The sequence below is a fragment of the Balaenoptera physalus genome (assembly GCF_965194825.1).
Source record: "Balaenoptera physalus genome assembly, chromosome: 4".
In the NCBI taxonomy this organism is placed as follows: Eukaryota; Metazoa; Chordata; class Mammalia; order Artiodactyla; family Balaenopteridae; genus Balaenoptera; species Balaenoptera physalus.
In genome coordinates, this window is record NC_138891.1 from 77,991,676 (window position 1) to 78,007,406 (window position 15,731).

The 15,731-nt window shown below is 38.1% G+C and overlaps 1 protein-coding gene across 3 annotated transcripts in view; it reads right to left on the reverse strand.

Annotated features, from left to right (window-relative positions):
• SLC49A4 (solute carrier family 49 member 4) overlaps positions 1-15,731 on the reverse strand; it is a 108,800-nt gene that overhangs the window by 19,392 nt on the left and 73,677 nt on the right. For 2 of the 3 annotated variants that reach the window (XM_082459490.1, XM_082459489.1), the window contains exon 8: positions 7,800-7,982. In XM_082459490.1, the coding sequence (XP_082315616.1) occupies positions 7,800-7,982 (183 nt within the window). Of the gene's footprint in view, positions 1-327; positions 990-7,799; positions 7,983-15,731 lie in introns of those variants that run through there. The other variant, XM_082459491.1, reaches the window with a different exon arrangement.

A 15,731-nucleotide genomic window follows, 5' to 3' on the forward strand; every position in this document is an offset into this window, starting at 1 on the left:
GCTGGTGCTGGATTTTCCATCCCATGCCACCACATACATATCTGCCCGAAGACACAGGATGTTCTATGGGATTTGTCATTTCACTTTTAACAAAGTGCTAAATCGGAATGAAATTACATTTTTCATACAGCATTTAATGGGACTGTATTAAACATTTAGTCACATTTAATTTAATCATTTAAGAGCCTAGCAGATGAAATTGTATTTCACAGAAACAAGGATAAGTTAAGATCGAGACACAAAGTATGTGCTCTGCAGTCACTGGAAAGCACTTGATCACCATAATTAAGGTGGCCAAAGGTTTCCGATCTAATTAAAAATAAGGAGTCATATAAGAAATGGCTTTATTAGAAAAAAATGTAGTGTACAGGTGGCTAATATCTATCATTGATACACCTCTTGGCTATTTTATAATTAAAATCTGATATAGGGTTTAAACTTCTTTAGAAGTTAGTGGCATTTCTTCCTATTCTGATGATATGTGGCTTAGGGAAGGAGTTATCTTCATGTAATAGACACCCTTTATTTCTTTTCATAGTTACAATTAATCAGTAGTTTAGCACTGGCACAAAACATAGAGGGAATTACCTAGGTAGTGCTTTCTGTGTAAGACATCACACTTCTAAGCCCAGACTCAGGCACACGTACGCCATTGATACAGTTTTTAAACCCACTATTATCACTCAAGTTCCACATTATTATTACCTAGCAGTAATTAAATTAATGTGATCATCTGTAACCTAACAAAACCTCTGAATGAAGTTTCTCTCTTCTCTTTTTCTTTTTCCTGTTAGATGTGCAATTCCAAGCAAATGTGCAGTATGCAGTATTGATTTCCAGTCTCTTTTTAAAAACTCCTTCAAGTCTGTGCTATTAAACTGAGACAACCACATCAAGATAGAGTCTGTCATAGGATTCCCTGAAGCACAGAATAAGGAGGAGACTGAGCAAACACGACCCAGGAAGGCACCAGTTGAACCAAGACAACTCTGTAAGACAAAAACATGCAGTTGTAAGCATTCATGTGTCACCAGCAGAACACCACCTGTATGCTGGGAGCAACCTGCTTTGCATTCAAAAGCACTTATAATAAATGCGCCCTGGGAGGCCTGAAAACCGGCTTTCAATAAACAGTGACAAATGCGGAGTCTAAGCGATGCATGTAATATGTTACAGGGCTTTCCTGTGGAATATTTTTAATCAGTATTGTTAATGACTTTTCATCAATTTAACCCAACTTGACTTTGGTGACCAAAAAAAAAAAAAATCTATTATTACTTCAAAGAAAGAAAAATCAATCACCTTTAAATGTTAGTTTAATTGTTTTTAAAGTGCCCCCTTATCACCATCACTCTTGTCCTTGTTTAGAAATATCTGATGGATTAGAAAGACAAACAAGAAAATCGCCTGAATTTTGAGATAACACTTTTAAATTTTTTTGGAAAGAAATATCTAATTCTCAGCAAAAAATCAAGTAGTAATCACTGTAAAACAAAGTAGAAAATACATATATATATATATATAAAATAAGTAAAATGTAAAAAATGAATCCTAAATTCTACTCTCAGAGAAACTACTGTGAATACTTTGGTTTCTTTCTAGTCTTTTTTTCCTACTAACAAACATAATGGTTATGTATGATGCCAATTACCAGAAGATTTACAGGAATCATCTAAACAGGCAATTCAAATAATGTTTTTCGATTTAATGGAATTGAGAACGTGCTTCTTCGAAAATGCTCATTCACGAGTTCAGGACTCCCCAACAGGCCAATCCTGGGCCTCTTGCTACCAAAACACACATGCTTGCCCTGCCGACTGTGCTGTCTCTAGCTGCTTCCTGTGGCTCCGGGGGCCTTGGAGCCGGGCATCTGTTCAGCTTCCTTCTATCCCAGCCCACTCTGTCAGTCAGGCTTGAGGCTTTCGTGCAGAAGCGAGCAGCTTCTTGGCATAAAGGGGCTGGCGGGGGGGACAACTTCTCTGGTTTAATATCCATTTAGCAATTTCAATGAAAAAATAAAAACACAACCAAAAATGAAGGAAACACATTCCCTGGTACATTTTTTCCTTTGGGCACTGCTATAAGTTTATATTTTCCCTCTGTGCTTCTACAGAATGCTAATACTGCCTTAATCTTCAAAAATCATCCTAAAGATTTCTATGCTGCTGCTTTAGATTAATCCATAATTCATATGGCTAAAAGAGCAATTTATGCTCAGGAATGGACATCAGAAAACCAACCAGTAAGAAAAGGTGCTGAAGTACCTTTTTTTCCTATAATATGATGTTCACAAAAGCAGCCTCCCTAACCTCTCAATTTCTACATTTTAAAAGTCAGACATGCTATTCTATAGCACGGAACAAAGATGTATATTTCAATGGTATTTTCATGCAAAGCTGTTTTCTGTCCTTTACTTGGATTGACTAGAATCTAAATACTCAGAAACGCTGTGATCTCTGGGATCTTGTCTTTATTCTAATATTCCCTGAAATGACGCACCAAGCATTTTCTGCTTTTATATTAACCATATAGCCTCTGGATTTCTGATGATAATTTTAACAAGCAAAATGAAGCAGTGAAAAAATACAAAAAGAAAAAGTAGTAAAATAGAGATAACAGCATACTGTTTATACTAAAAGTGAGCGTGTTTTACTTTAAGGTCGCATTTTAAGCAATAGCTAAAAGAAAGTATGGCACTTGAAATCTACAAGAAAGATGTTTCCTAAACTTTAGAGACTATTTCACAGGGACCTAGAGCAACACACATGCAGCAACAATCAACTTGTCCTAGCTCTCCTCAAACCTAGAAATTAGTCAAATATTGCCAAAGCAGACCTTTATTTCATCAGAATTGTAAAACGATTCCTTCTACCTGGGTTCAGATGAAATCTCTAAAAATACCTCAAAATTGCTCTTTAGTGTCATGGTTTGTGGGTTGGTTGGTTTTCACTATTGTGCCTCTCTCTGAGAAGTCAAATCCACCCTTCACTAAGTTCACCTGGCTTAACCAACGACCAGTGTTCTTTGAAATTTTTGCCTTTTTAGAGAGAAAAAGGTCAGGGATGGAAACCTCTGCATGTCCCCACTGAAAGCCACTCTCATAAACCACATCTAAGGGACTCTAATGTGCAGGAAATGGCTTGCTTAAAAGTTCAGTCTGACTTGGCAGAGCGAAGTTGGCTGTGGTCCTTTGGAGCCCAGTGCCATGACGTAATTAACCCAACGGAGTCCTTAGCCATCGAAATTTTCTTTTGTTATCTTTTAAAGTGAGCACAGTTTTCCAACATTCCTTCCCTTTGCCTTTCACTAGGGAAACTATAAATCCGTACTGCAAGCCCCCATGGCTGGCCTCTACATTTCTGCTGGCTCTCTGTCATCTCCTGTGCTGCAGCCTGTGGACTCTGCCAATTCACAGTGAGGCAGGTGCTACAGTTTACTCAGAGCTCTGCACCAAATGGGGAGGCTCTGCTGGGGCTGAACTAATCAGGATGAAGTACCATTCTACTTTTCGCCTCATCTTTCCCTGCAATGATGCCACACTTTTGGCTTCAAGTACTTGTCTGGTTCCAGACACTATCTTCCAGAACCAGCCTTCTAGTTTCTTTGGTGATTTAACCAAAATTATGGTAATTTAACAAAATTGTCTCCATTCTCTCTCAAGAGAAGCCAGCTGACACCACAGTTTCACAGTGTGATGCCCTGCTCCCTTCACTCCACGTTAATTATCCGATAGCTTGGACCAGCACATTGCATTATTTTACTTCTTAGATATAAAATGACTTCTCACTAGTCCACATCAGTTGAACCTGTTCTCCTGGTAACCACTAGACAATACCTCCCTCCTCGGCACACAATGCAGCCTCAAATTCATGGTTGGCTACTTCATAATGAAAGGACTGAGGTAAAACCTTTCATGTTTTTAGCCAAAACTTGCTGCAAACCTCCTAGAACAACAACAACAACAAATAACAGACAATACAAACTACAAAACAAGCTACAAACTATAAAATAGAACATTAGAATACATTTCAGAGCATATAAAGCATACAACGGCATTTCCAAATTGATTTTGTATGTGAAGTTATTAGAATAAAACATCACTGTGCTGTCTGAAATGCTCGCTGAGATTCACAAAGCAAACATTATAGGAAGCAACTCAGTTTTGCAAATATGCTTATATTAAGGAGCAAGTAACTTTTTTTGAAAGTGACCTTAAAAAACCCAAGTCAGAAAAACTCCAAGAAATCTTTGACATGGTCCAGGTTCCCAAAGCAGAGTCAACACAGGACATGGGAAACTCTGTGACCCAGGGCTTTAAATAGGCCAGTGGCATTGGTATAGAAGCCTGTGTGACATTCGCCATCAATGATGGCAATGGCCATAATCAACAAGCAAATCACCAGTGGAGGCTATCTTGCCAGGCAAGGCACTCTAATGTGGTCATTTTGGGGTTAGTCTGTACAGCCCTGAAAAGCCATATCTGATGTAGTCATCTACCAGATAGCACATGGTGGGAAACCAAAAACTCTAGTCAGGAAGTTTAGTACTTCCTTGAGAAGTGACCTAAAAAAACGCCGATCTTTACGATGATTAAAAATCAAGCCCTCCAATCATGTAACTAATAGTTGAATTCTGACATATAACTAACTTCTGGGTGAGTTTTTCAAGTTTAAAATGACTGAATTATGACATTCAAACACTGGCTCTAATGGAAGGGAATTCATTATATAAAATGTTTAGCATACCGGGCTGCGTAACTAAAAATTTAGGAAATAATTTTATACAGTTTTCAGATTTGTAATTTATGTATCATCATACCTCAGCTATAAGGCATGTGGACTTTTGCTGCGGGACTTTTGGGGCGAGATCAACTAATGATAAGTGAAAGAATCTCAACAGAGTTTTCATAGTTCTAGGAACTTTTTAGCCTTAGAGAGTTGTGGGGTATGTTTGTGTGTATTCATTATACGCACTGACAAATAAGCACATAAAAGCATTTCTTTAAAATAGAAGCTTAGATGTTTAAATTGCTATCATCACCAGCTAATTATCCAGAAGGAAACAAAACATTTGGTGAGTGCCAGCTGTGCCCTGGTCTAAGCTCTTTCACATTCATCTTCTCATTAACTCTAAAATGTCAAAACATACTGAGTTTTTTGTCCTGAAAACCATCCTGTTCGATTAATTTTTATTTAAAGTTTTATTTTTCACAATACTCACGGAGTTTAGGCAGAAACCTTTAACATCTACATAGATATGTATAAGAACATATGATCAGAAACCAACCCAGAAGAGGGAAGCTTTTTCCCCCCAGCTAGATAAATCCTTGATTGTATCAGTGAGATAGAAATTAGCAGAAATGGTGTTAAGTGCTTCTTCCACTGCCTGTGCCAAAGAACCAAAAATGTCTGCTTGTATCTGGTCACTACAAATCTGCAAAATGAGGAGTGAGCACTGACTGATGTACAGACACCAGTCTCTGTTGAACAAACTGGAAGCTGCACACTCAAGACCCAGGAGAGTGATAGAGACACTCTGCTAGCCGAGCACAATGGCAGGAGTGCACTGGGCTCCTCCACAGTCAGACAGCACAGGGGTAGTTCCTGCTTTAAACTGACCAATAGATACATGTTTGTTATATTCTATAGACCACGTGCAAGAGGTCTATTAGGGGATAACGTGATCTGGCGTCTACTGTTGTTGTTTTTAAATGCTGGGAAGACAAAACAATTTCCATCCAACAGGAGAACCCATGCTCAGCCGGGCTGCAAGGACCATTCAGCCCACCTGTGTCCATGAGCTGGAAAACCGTTTCTACCACTCTAAGGGCAACAGCCATCTCTGATACTTTACCAGGCAAAAAAAGAGAGGCACTGAGCCTCCTAGTTTCAACTATGTCACAGCTGAAGTGGGTTAAAGCTGATAATGTAATGACTGTTAGGTGATTCTGTTTAGAAAACTAATTGAAGGCAAAGACCCTATACCTGGTGATGGCATTTTCCGTAATGGAAACACGTTTCCAGGAGGACAGTGAAGAGTGGTCTGACTTTATTAATATCACTTGCCTTCGAAAATATCACTCTCTTTCATAGGATTAACCAAACGTATATCAGGTTTAGCAAAGTTGAAACCATCTTTACCTGTATTAGTGATCGACAGAAATGATCTAGTTTGTTGTTAATTATATTAAGAAATTAATATATCCTTTGGATGCTCCTTGCTGTTAGGTGAAAGTGCTATGTCAAAAGCTGTCCAAAACCCAGGGAGATTCTGCTTCATCAGCTTTGAATGTTTCAAAAATTTGTTTTCCAGTCAAGGAGATTATCATGGCTATTATTTCAATTATAAGCCTGTCAGAATTCCTAGAAACAATTAGGTCTCTTGGAGTGTCACATTTTAGAGCATTTCTTACATTTAAGTCTTATAAATTAGATTCTTCCATGTACAAATTATCCAGATTTACTGTATCTGATGAGTAGTTAAGAAAACAGTAACCAGAAAAAAAAGTAGTAATATTCAATTATTTAAGACAAGGAAATAAAATGGGATATAAACCTAGTAGAAATTAATAAAAGATTTATATTTAAGACTCACAAGTATAAAATTTAAAAAGTCTAGATGTATAAAATAAGTATAAATCCTTATTTTAACATGCAAAATAGAAGTCTAGATAATTGTGCCCCAATTTTCTAAAATAGCGAGACAGAATTTGGACCATGGAAAAGAAAATATCAGAGAAAACCAAACAACTGCAAAACAGAACCACTACAAACCTGCAGACCTCAACACCAGTGGGGCCTGCCTTCAATATGCCCAGCAAGTTTCCAGCTGTCCCTGCAGCATCTCCTCCCACCCCCTCAAAAGCTATTTTAAAGTTTCATTCTCTCCTTAAGCCCCTTCTCCACTACCTTCCCACCAACTCTGCATAGATGAACTGGCTTCTAAGCCAAAAGTTGGTGCCATCAAGAAGGAGCTCCCTCAACAATGTGCTCAGCACAGGCCTCTGCTTCTATGCCACACACACTGCCTTCTCTCCACCTCCTTTCGTGCAAGGCTAACTCCTCTACTTGGGTTCAGGAACCCAGCCCTTCTTCCTTTGTAAGGACGTCCCCCTTCTTTAAAGGCGTACCCCTGGGTTCTAACTGCAACCTTCTTTTCACTCTATACCTGCACTGACCAATTTGGTAGCCACATGTAGCAATTTAAATGTAAACAAATTAATCAAAATGAAATAAAATGAAAAATCCAGTTCCCTAGCTGCATTAGCTTCATGGGCTAGTGGCTACTGTGCTGGACAGCACAGATAAAGAGCACCTCTGTTATCATAAAATGTTCCATTGGACAGAGCTGTCCGATACAGGCGATCCACTCTTTGGGTGATCTCTCATTCATCTGCAAAGCTTTAAACTACATATATACCCCTGACCTTAATTTCTACCTTATGTTAAGACAGTAGAGTTGAAGTATTTTTTTAAAAACAAGGTATCAGTGGTTCTCAATGAGAACCAGCATATTAGAATCAGCTGGTGGGCTTTTAAAAGTAGAAATGCTGCCCCCTGCCCCCCCCACCATCCAAGTTAATTAAATCAGAAACTTTGGTGGGGGGGCAGTGAGGATGCATTCCATCAGGCTGGGATGCCTTTCAAGAAAAGCAACAGAAGATATTTTCTTCGCATGTGAAAGCTCAAATAAAGTAATTTGCCTTACTGGGAATTCTCCATATAAATTCCCTGTACATCAGTGCCACAAACCTCTCTCGTAACACATTTAGATAGTAAATAAAAAGTCAGATTTCTTACCTGTGTGATAAAATGTGAGAAAAAACAAAAGTACTCCCATGAACATATTACTTAAAAAAGTGACAACTCCACAAGTAATTCCTTCTGGAACTGGGTAGACAGTTTCCACGAAAAGCTCAAAAAATATAGGTATACTGCTATTCAGGAACACTCCCAGGAGAATACAGGAGGCATACAATGTCACTAAAATAAAAACACAAACATTTTAGTTTCATAAGAGCAGCAGTGAGTCACATCAGATGGATATTCTGGGGGTTCTCCTTCATGAGTATCAACTCTGGAATTTCATCTCTTCTCAGTGGTAGTTGATGAACTTCAGCAAAGCTTCACACATCTGTCAGCTCGTCACACAGGTTTTGTGGAGTAGATAGGAAAAGGTTCTCTTGCTGGATGATTGCCAGTTTATTTGCTTTATCTTTTTGGTGGATTACTCCAAAGCACAGAAACAATTTTTACCATTATAATTTAAAAGATTCTTTCCCCTGAGTCACACTCCTGGCATATTGAGGGATAGGTAAAATATAGCAAATTAACACAAAATCTAGACTCATTCTATAATTTTAAAGAGAAGTTAAAATCTAAGGAAAAAATGTAAGAAACATTAAGTGTAACTAAAAATTACATATTTTAAGACTGGTTAATAACAGCCCTCAAGCATAAAATAAAAGTTATCTGCTATGTAATTCCTGGAGAAACACTTAAAATAGAAATAGTCCTCAATTTTAGAATGAGTTTCATGTCAAGAGTTTTTTTAAAAAAATACATGACTTTTTTGGAACATAGAAAAAAATTTCACCTAGAAATGTATAATTAATAGTGGCTAGGATCCCAGATTAGCCAATAAATAGCCTATTAACACAATCTATAGTGAAATCTTTGAATAAGGACACTATTCTTTTTTTTTTTTTTTTTTTTTTTTTTATAAATTTATTTATTTATTTTTGGCTGCGTTGGGTCTTCATTGACGCGCGTGGGCTTTCTCTAGTTGCGGAGAGCGGGGGCTACTCTTTGTTGCAGTGCGCGGGCTTCCCACTGCGGTGGCTTCTCTTGTTGCGGAGCACAGGCTCTAGGCACACGGGCTCAGTAGTTGTGGCACGTGGGCTTCAGTAGTTGTGGCTCGCGGGCTCTAGAGTGCAGGCTCAGTAGTTGTGGCGCACGGGCTTAGTTGCTCCACGGCACGTGGGATCTTCCCGGACCAGGGCTTGAACCCCTGTCCCCTGCATTGGCAGGCAGATTCTCAACCACTGCGCCACCAGGGAAGTCCCAAGGACACTATTCTTATTCTTAGAAGAATGTTTAGAGAAATGCACCCCACTCCAAATAATTTTATTAATGCTGTATGCATACAAACCTTCAATAATTTTAATTTGAAGGTGAAAACAGAATCAATGAGGAAAAAATGATATCCTATTTAGAAACCTAAAACAGCTCCCCTTAGACTAATAAGTATATCATGCCCACTGATGATAATGAGTAGCAATTATTCTAACCTTAAAGTTACCAGGAAAGTATTTTTAATAAAAATATTTGTTAAGTAAAAAAATTTCTGTACAGGAACTGCAGAAAGTGAGGGAATTACCCTAACTCTGTTATGTATTATTCATAGAACATATCAAATTACCAGAATTTACCACACTCAATTGCAATCATTAACAATCCCTACCATTGCTGAAGAGGTAAAAACAAAAACTGTATCTACTGTTTTCTAATAGCATTTCTCTAATTAATCTCAACTCACACTTCCTCCTCCAATTACACTAGCCTTTCAGGATTACAAAATATTTAACACATTCTAGTACCACAAATAGCTGGTGATTACTTTGAGTTTCTTTGATTAGAAGACACATGGAAATAGAGAACAAAAGGATGACGGTGAATAAAGAACGCATTGCTGGCTAAAGCAGTGACCAGGCTAGTCACAGGATTAAATGAGAAGCATCTGATGGATATAAACACATGTAAAACATGAAGCACTTTTCAAGAGTTTCTTAAAAACAAAACAAAACCCCACACCTCATGCTCACTGTATATTTGCTGGACATAGATCACGCAAATCAATCAACACTTCTTACACATGACTCATTAGTGGTACATTAGGAAATCTAGGGATGGAATATCACTGGTAGCTTTATAGAGTATTCTATCTACAAAACACTTTATACTAATTTATGGTCAGTCATGGTAATCAGAGCAGAGACCACTACTGACTCCAAAACAGATGAGCCTAGAAGTTTAAGATGATAAAACACTGAATATAGCACAGAGAACTATATTCAGTATCCTATGATAAACCATAATGGAAAAGAAGATTAAAAAAAGAATATATATATGTGTAACTGAATCACTTTGCTGTACAGCAGAAATTAAGACAATGTAAATCAACTATACGCCAATTAAAATTATTAATTAATTATTAATTATTAATAAAGGTTATTAATTTTAAGAACAACTTATTAGTCATTATACGCCCAGCATTTATCCCAAAATACAAAACACACTAGGTTTTTAATGCCAATAAAATAAAGAGAAACACTTTAAAACAAAAGATACATAAGTGAAAAAGGTACCAAAAAGTGTGTTAAGGGATACACACACACACACACACACACACACACACACACACCTGTTTGTAAATGTATAGAATTCTCTGGGAAAACTCAAGAAACTGACATTCAAGGTTGCCTCTAGAGAGGGAAATTGGGGACCATGGGACGGTAGACATTTTTCATTGTATACCCTTTTCTACTTTTTGAATTTAGTTTTTACTATGTGCATATCTTACCTATTTAACAAAATAAAAAAAGAGAAATGTCATTGTAAACTAATGAATTGGCAGCTAATCCAACTCTACTTCATGCAGGTTTGTTAGCTCCCTGACTCAGAAATGGTTATCATTGGGTGAGCTGCCCCACACACCAGATATCTACACCCAGAAGCCATATAACCCAGCCTTGGTCCAGGATCCTCGACATAAATATTTCCACCTCATTTATTAGAATTCCTATTATATGTAGGATAAGTGGGCTGAGACTGCTGATATAACTTCAGAGGCCAGAAATCAAAAAACCAAGCATTTTCATTCAATTCTCTCATTCTCAGTGTTTGTTTCTTATATTACTATAAAAATGATGACCACAAGGTTGTTTTACACTGGCTGGATATATATGTTGAAATCACTTGTTACTGTAGAAACTAAAGAATCAAAATAATTTACACATAGGGGATTGGTTCAAGATGGTGGAGTAGAAGAACGTGCTCTCACTCCCTCTTGTGAGAACACCAGAATCACAACTAACTGCTGCACATTCATCCACAGGAAGACACTGGAACTCACCAAAAAAGATACCCCACATCCAAAGACAAAGGAGAAGCCACAATGAAACAGTAGGAGGGGCGCAATCACAATGAAATCAAATCCCATAACAGCTGGGTGGGTGACTCACAAACTGGAGAACACTTATACTACAGAAGTCCACCCACTGGAGTGAAGGTTCTGAGCCCCACATCAGGTTTCCGAACCTGGGGGTCCGGCAATGGGAGAAGGAATTCCTGGAGAATCAGACTTTGAAGGCTAGCGGGATTTGATTGCAGGACTTCAACAGGACTGGGGGAAACAGAGACTCCACTCTTGGAGGGCACACACAAAGTGGTGTGTGTATCAGGACCCAGGGGAAGGACCAGTGACCCCAGGGGAGACTGAACCAGACCTACCTGCTAGTGTTGGGGGTCTCCTGCCGAGGCGGGGAGTGGCTCTGTCTCACCGTGAGGACAAGGACACTGGCAGCAGAAGTTCTGGGAAGTACTCCTTGGCGTGAGCCCTCCCAGAGTCCTCCATTGGCCCCATCAAAGAGCCCAGGTAGACTCCAGTGTTGGGTCGCCTCAGGCCAAACAAACAACAGGGAGGGAACCCAGCCCCACCCATCAGCAGTCAAGTGGATTAAAGTTTTACTGATCTCTGCCCACCAGAGCAACAGCCAGCTCTACCCACCAATAGTCCCTCCCATCAGGAAACTTGCACAAGCCTCTTAGATAGCCTCATCCACCAGACGGCAGACAGCAGAAGCAAGAAGAACTACAATCCTGCAGCCTGTGGAACAAAAACCACATTCACAGATAGACAGACAAGATGACAAGGCAGAGGGCTATGTACCAGATGAAGGAACAAGATAAAACCCCAGAAAAACAACTAAAGGAAGTGGAGGTAGGCAACCTTCCAGAAAAAGAATTCAGAATAATGATAGTGAAGATGTCCAGGACCTCCGAAAAAGAATGGAGGCAAAGATCGAGAAGACGCAAGAAATGTTTAACAAAGACCTAGAAGAATTAAAGAACAAACAAACAGAGATGAACAATACAATAACTGAAATGAAAATTACACTAGAAGGAATCAACAGAATAACTGAGGCAGAAGAACGGAAAAGTGACCTGGAAGACAGAATGGTGGAATTCACTGCTGCGGAACAGAATAAAGAAAAAAGAATGAAAAGGAATGAAGACAGACTAAGAGACCTCTGGGACAACATTAAACACAACAACATTCGCATTATAGGGGTCCCAGAAGGAGAAGAGAGAGAGAAAGGACCAGAGAAAATATTTGAAGAGATTATAGTCGAAAACTTCCCTAACATGGGAAAGGAAATAGCCACCCAAGTCCAGGAAGCGCAGAGAGTCCCATACAGGATAAACCCAAGGAGAAACATGCTGAGACACATAGTAATCAAACTGGCAAAAATTAAAGACAAAGAAAAATTATTGAAAGCAGCCAGGGAAAAATGACAAATAACATACAAGGAAACTCCCATAAGGTTAACAGCTGATTTCTCAGCAGAAACTCTAAAAGCCAGAAGGGGGTGGCATGATATACTTAAAGTGATGAAAGGGAAGACCGTACAACCAAGATTACTCTAGCCGGCAAGTATGTCATTCAGATTCGATGGAGAAATCAAAAGTTTTACAGACAAGCAAAAGCTAAGAGAATTCAGCACCACCAAACCAGCTCTACAACAAATGCTAAAGGAACTTCTCTAAGTGGGAAACACAAGAGAAGAAAAGAACCTACTAAAACAAACCCAAAACAATTAAGAATATGGTAATAGGAACATACATATCAATAATTATCTTAAACATGAATGGATTAAATGCTCCAACCAAAAGACACAGGCTTGCTGAATGGATACAAAAACAAGACCCATATATATGCTGTCTACAAGAGACCCACTTCAGACCTAGGGACACATACAGACTGAAAGTGCGGGGATGGAAAAAGATATTCCATGCAAATGGAAATCAAAAGAAAGCTGGAGTAGCAATACTCATATCAGATAAAATAGACTTTAAAATAAAGAATGTTACAAAAGATAAGGAAAGACACTCCATAATGATCATGGGATCAATCAAAGAAGATATAACTATTATAAATATATATGCACCCAACATAGGAGCACCTCAATACATAAGACAACTGTTAACAGCTATAAAAGAGGAAGTTGACAGTAACACAATAATAGTGGGGGACTTTAACACCTCACTTACACCAATGGACAGATCATGATAAGGAAACATGAGCTTTAAATGACACAATAGACCACATAGATTTAATTGATATTTATAGGACATTCCATCCAAAAACAGCAGATTACACTTTCTTCTCAAGTGCGCACGGAACATTCTCCAGGATAGATCACATCTTGGGTCACAAATCAAGCCTCAGTAAATATAAGAAAATTGAAATCATATCAAGCATCTTTTCTGACCACAACGCTATGATATTAGAAATGAATTACAGGGAAAAAACCATAAAAAACACAAACATATGGAGGCTAAACAATATGTTACTAAATAACCAAGAGATCACTGAAGAAATCAAGAGGAAATCAAAAAATACCTAGAGACAAATGACAATGAAAACACGACGATCCAAAACCTATGGGATGCAGCAAAAGCAGTTCTAAGAGGGAAGTTTATAGCTATACTCAAGAAACAAGAAACAAGAAAAATCTCAAATAAACAATCTAACCTTACACGTAAAGGAACTAGAGAAAGAAGAACAAACAAAACCCAAAGTTAGCAGAAGGAAAGAAATCATAAAGATCAGAGCAGAAATAAATGAAATAGAAACAAAGAAAACAATAGCAAACATCAATAAAACTAAAAGCCGGTTCTTTGAGAAGATAAACAAAATTGATAAACCATTAACAAGACTCATCAAGAAAAAGAGGGAGAGGACTAAAATCAGTAAAATTTGAAATGAAAAAGGAGAAGTTACAACAGACACCGCAGAAATACAAAGCATCCTAAGAGACTACTACAAGCAACTCTATGCCAATAAAATGGACAACCTGGAAGAAATGGACAAATTCTTAGAAGGTACAACCTTCCAAGACTGAGCCAGGAAGAAACAGAAAATATGAACAGATCAATCACAAGTAATGAAACTGAAACTGTGATTAAAAATCTTCCAACAAACAAAAGTCCAGGACCAGATGGCTTCACAGGTGAATTCTATCAAACATTTAGAGAAGAGCTATACCCATCCTTCTCAAACTCTTCCAAAAAATTGCAGAGGAAGGAACACTCCCAAACTCATTCTATGAGGCCACCATCACCCTGATACCAAAACCAGACAAAGATACTACAAAAAAAGAAAACTACAGACCAATATCACTGATGAATATAGATGCAAAAATCCTCAACAAAATACTAGCAAACAGAATCCAACAACACATTAAAAGGATCATACACCATGATCAAGTGGGATTTATCCCAGGGATGCAAGGATTCTTCAATATATGCAAATCAATCAATGTGATATACCATATTAACAAACTGAAGAATAAAAACCATATGAAAATCTCAATACATGCAGAAAAAGCTTTTGACAAAATTCAACACCCATTTATCATAAAAACTCTCCAGAAAGTGGGCATAGAGGGAAGCTACCTCAACATAATAAAGGCCATATACGACAAGCCCACAGCAAACATCATTCTCAATGGTGAAAAACTGAAAGCATTTCCTCTAAGATCAGGAACAAGACAAGGATGTCCACTCTCACCACTATTATTCAACATAGTTTTGGAAGTCCTAGCCATGGCAATCAGAGAAGAAAAAGAAATACAAATTGGAAAAGAAGAAGTCAAACTGTCACTATTTGCAGATGACATGATACTATACACAGAGAATCCTAAAGATGCCACCAGAAAACTACTAGAGCTAATCAATGAATTTGGTAAAGTTGCAGGATGCAAAATTAATGCACAGAATTCTCTTGCATTCCTATACACTAATGATGAAAAATCTGAAAGAGAAATTAAAGAAACACTCCCATTTACCACTACAACAAAAAGAATAAAATACCTAGGAATAAACCTACCTAGGGAGACAAAAGACCTGTATGCAGAAAACTATAAGACACTGATGAAAGAAATGAAAGATGACACCAACAGATGGAGAGATATACCATGTTCTTGGATTGGAAGAATCAATATTGTAAAAATCACTATACTACCCAAAGCAATCTACAGATTCAATGCAATCCCTATCAAATTACCAATGGCAGTTTTTACAGAACTACAACAACAACTCTTAAAATTTGTATGGAGACACAAAAGACCCCAAATAGCCTAAACAGTCTTGAGGGAAAAAAGTGGAGCTGGAGGAATCAGACTCCCTGACTTCAGACTATACTACAAAGCTACAGTAATCAAGACAATATGGTACTGGCACAAAAACAGAAATATAGATCTATGGAACAGGATAGAAAGCCCAGAGATAAACTCACACACCTATGGTCACCTAATCTATGACAAAGGAGGCAAGGATATACAATGCAGAAAAGACAGTCTCTTCAATAAGTGGTGCTGGGAAAACTGGACAGCTACAAGCAAAAGAACGAAATTAGAACACTCCCTAACACCATACACAAAAATAAAC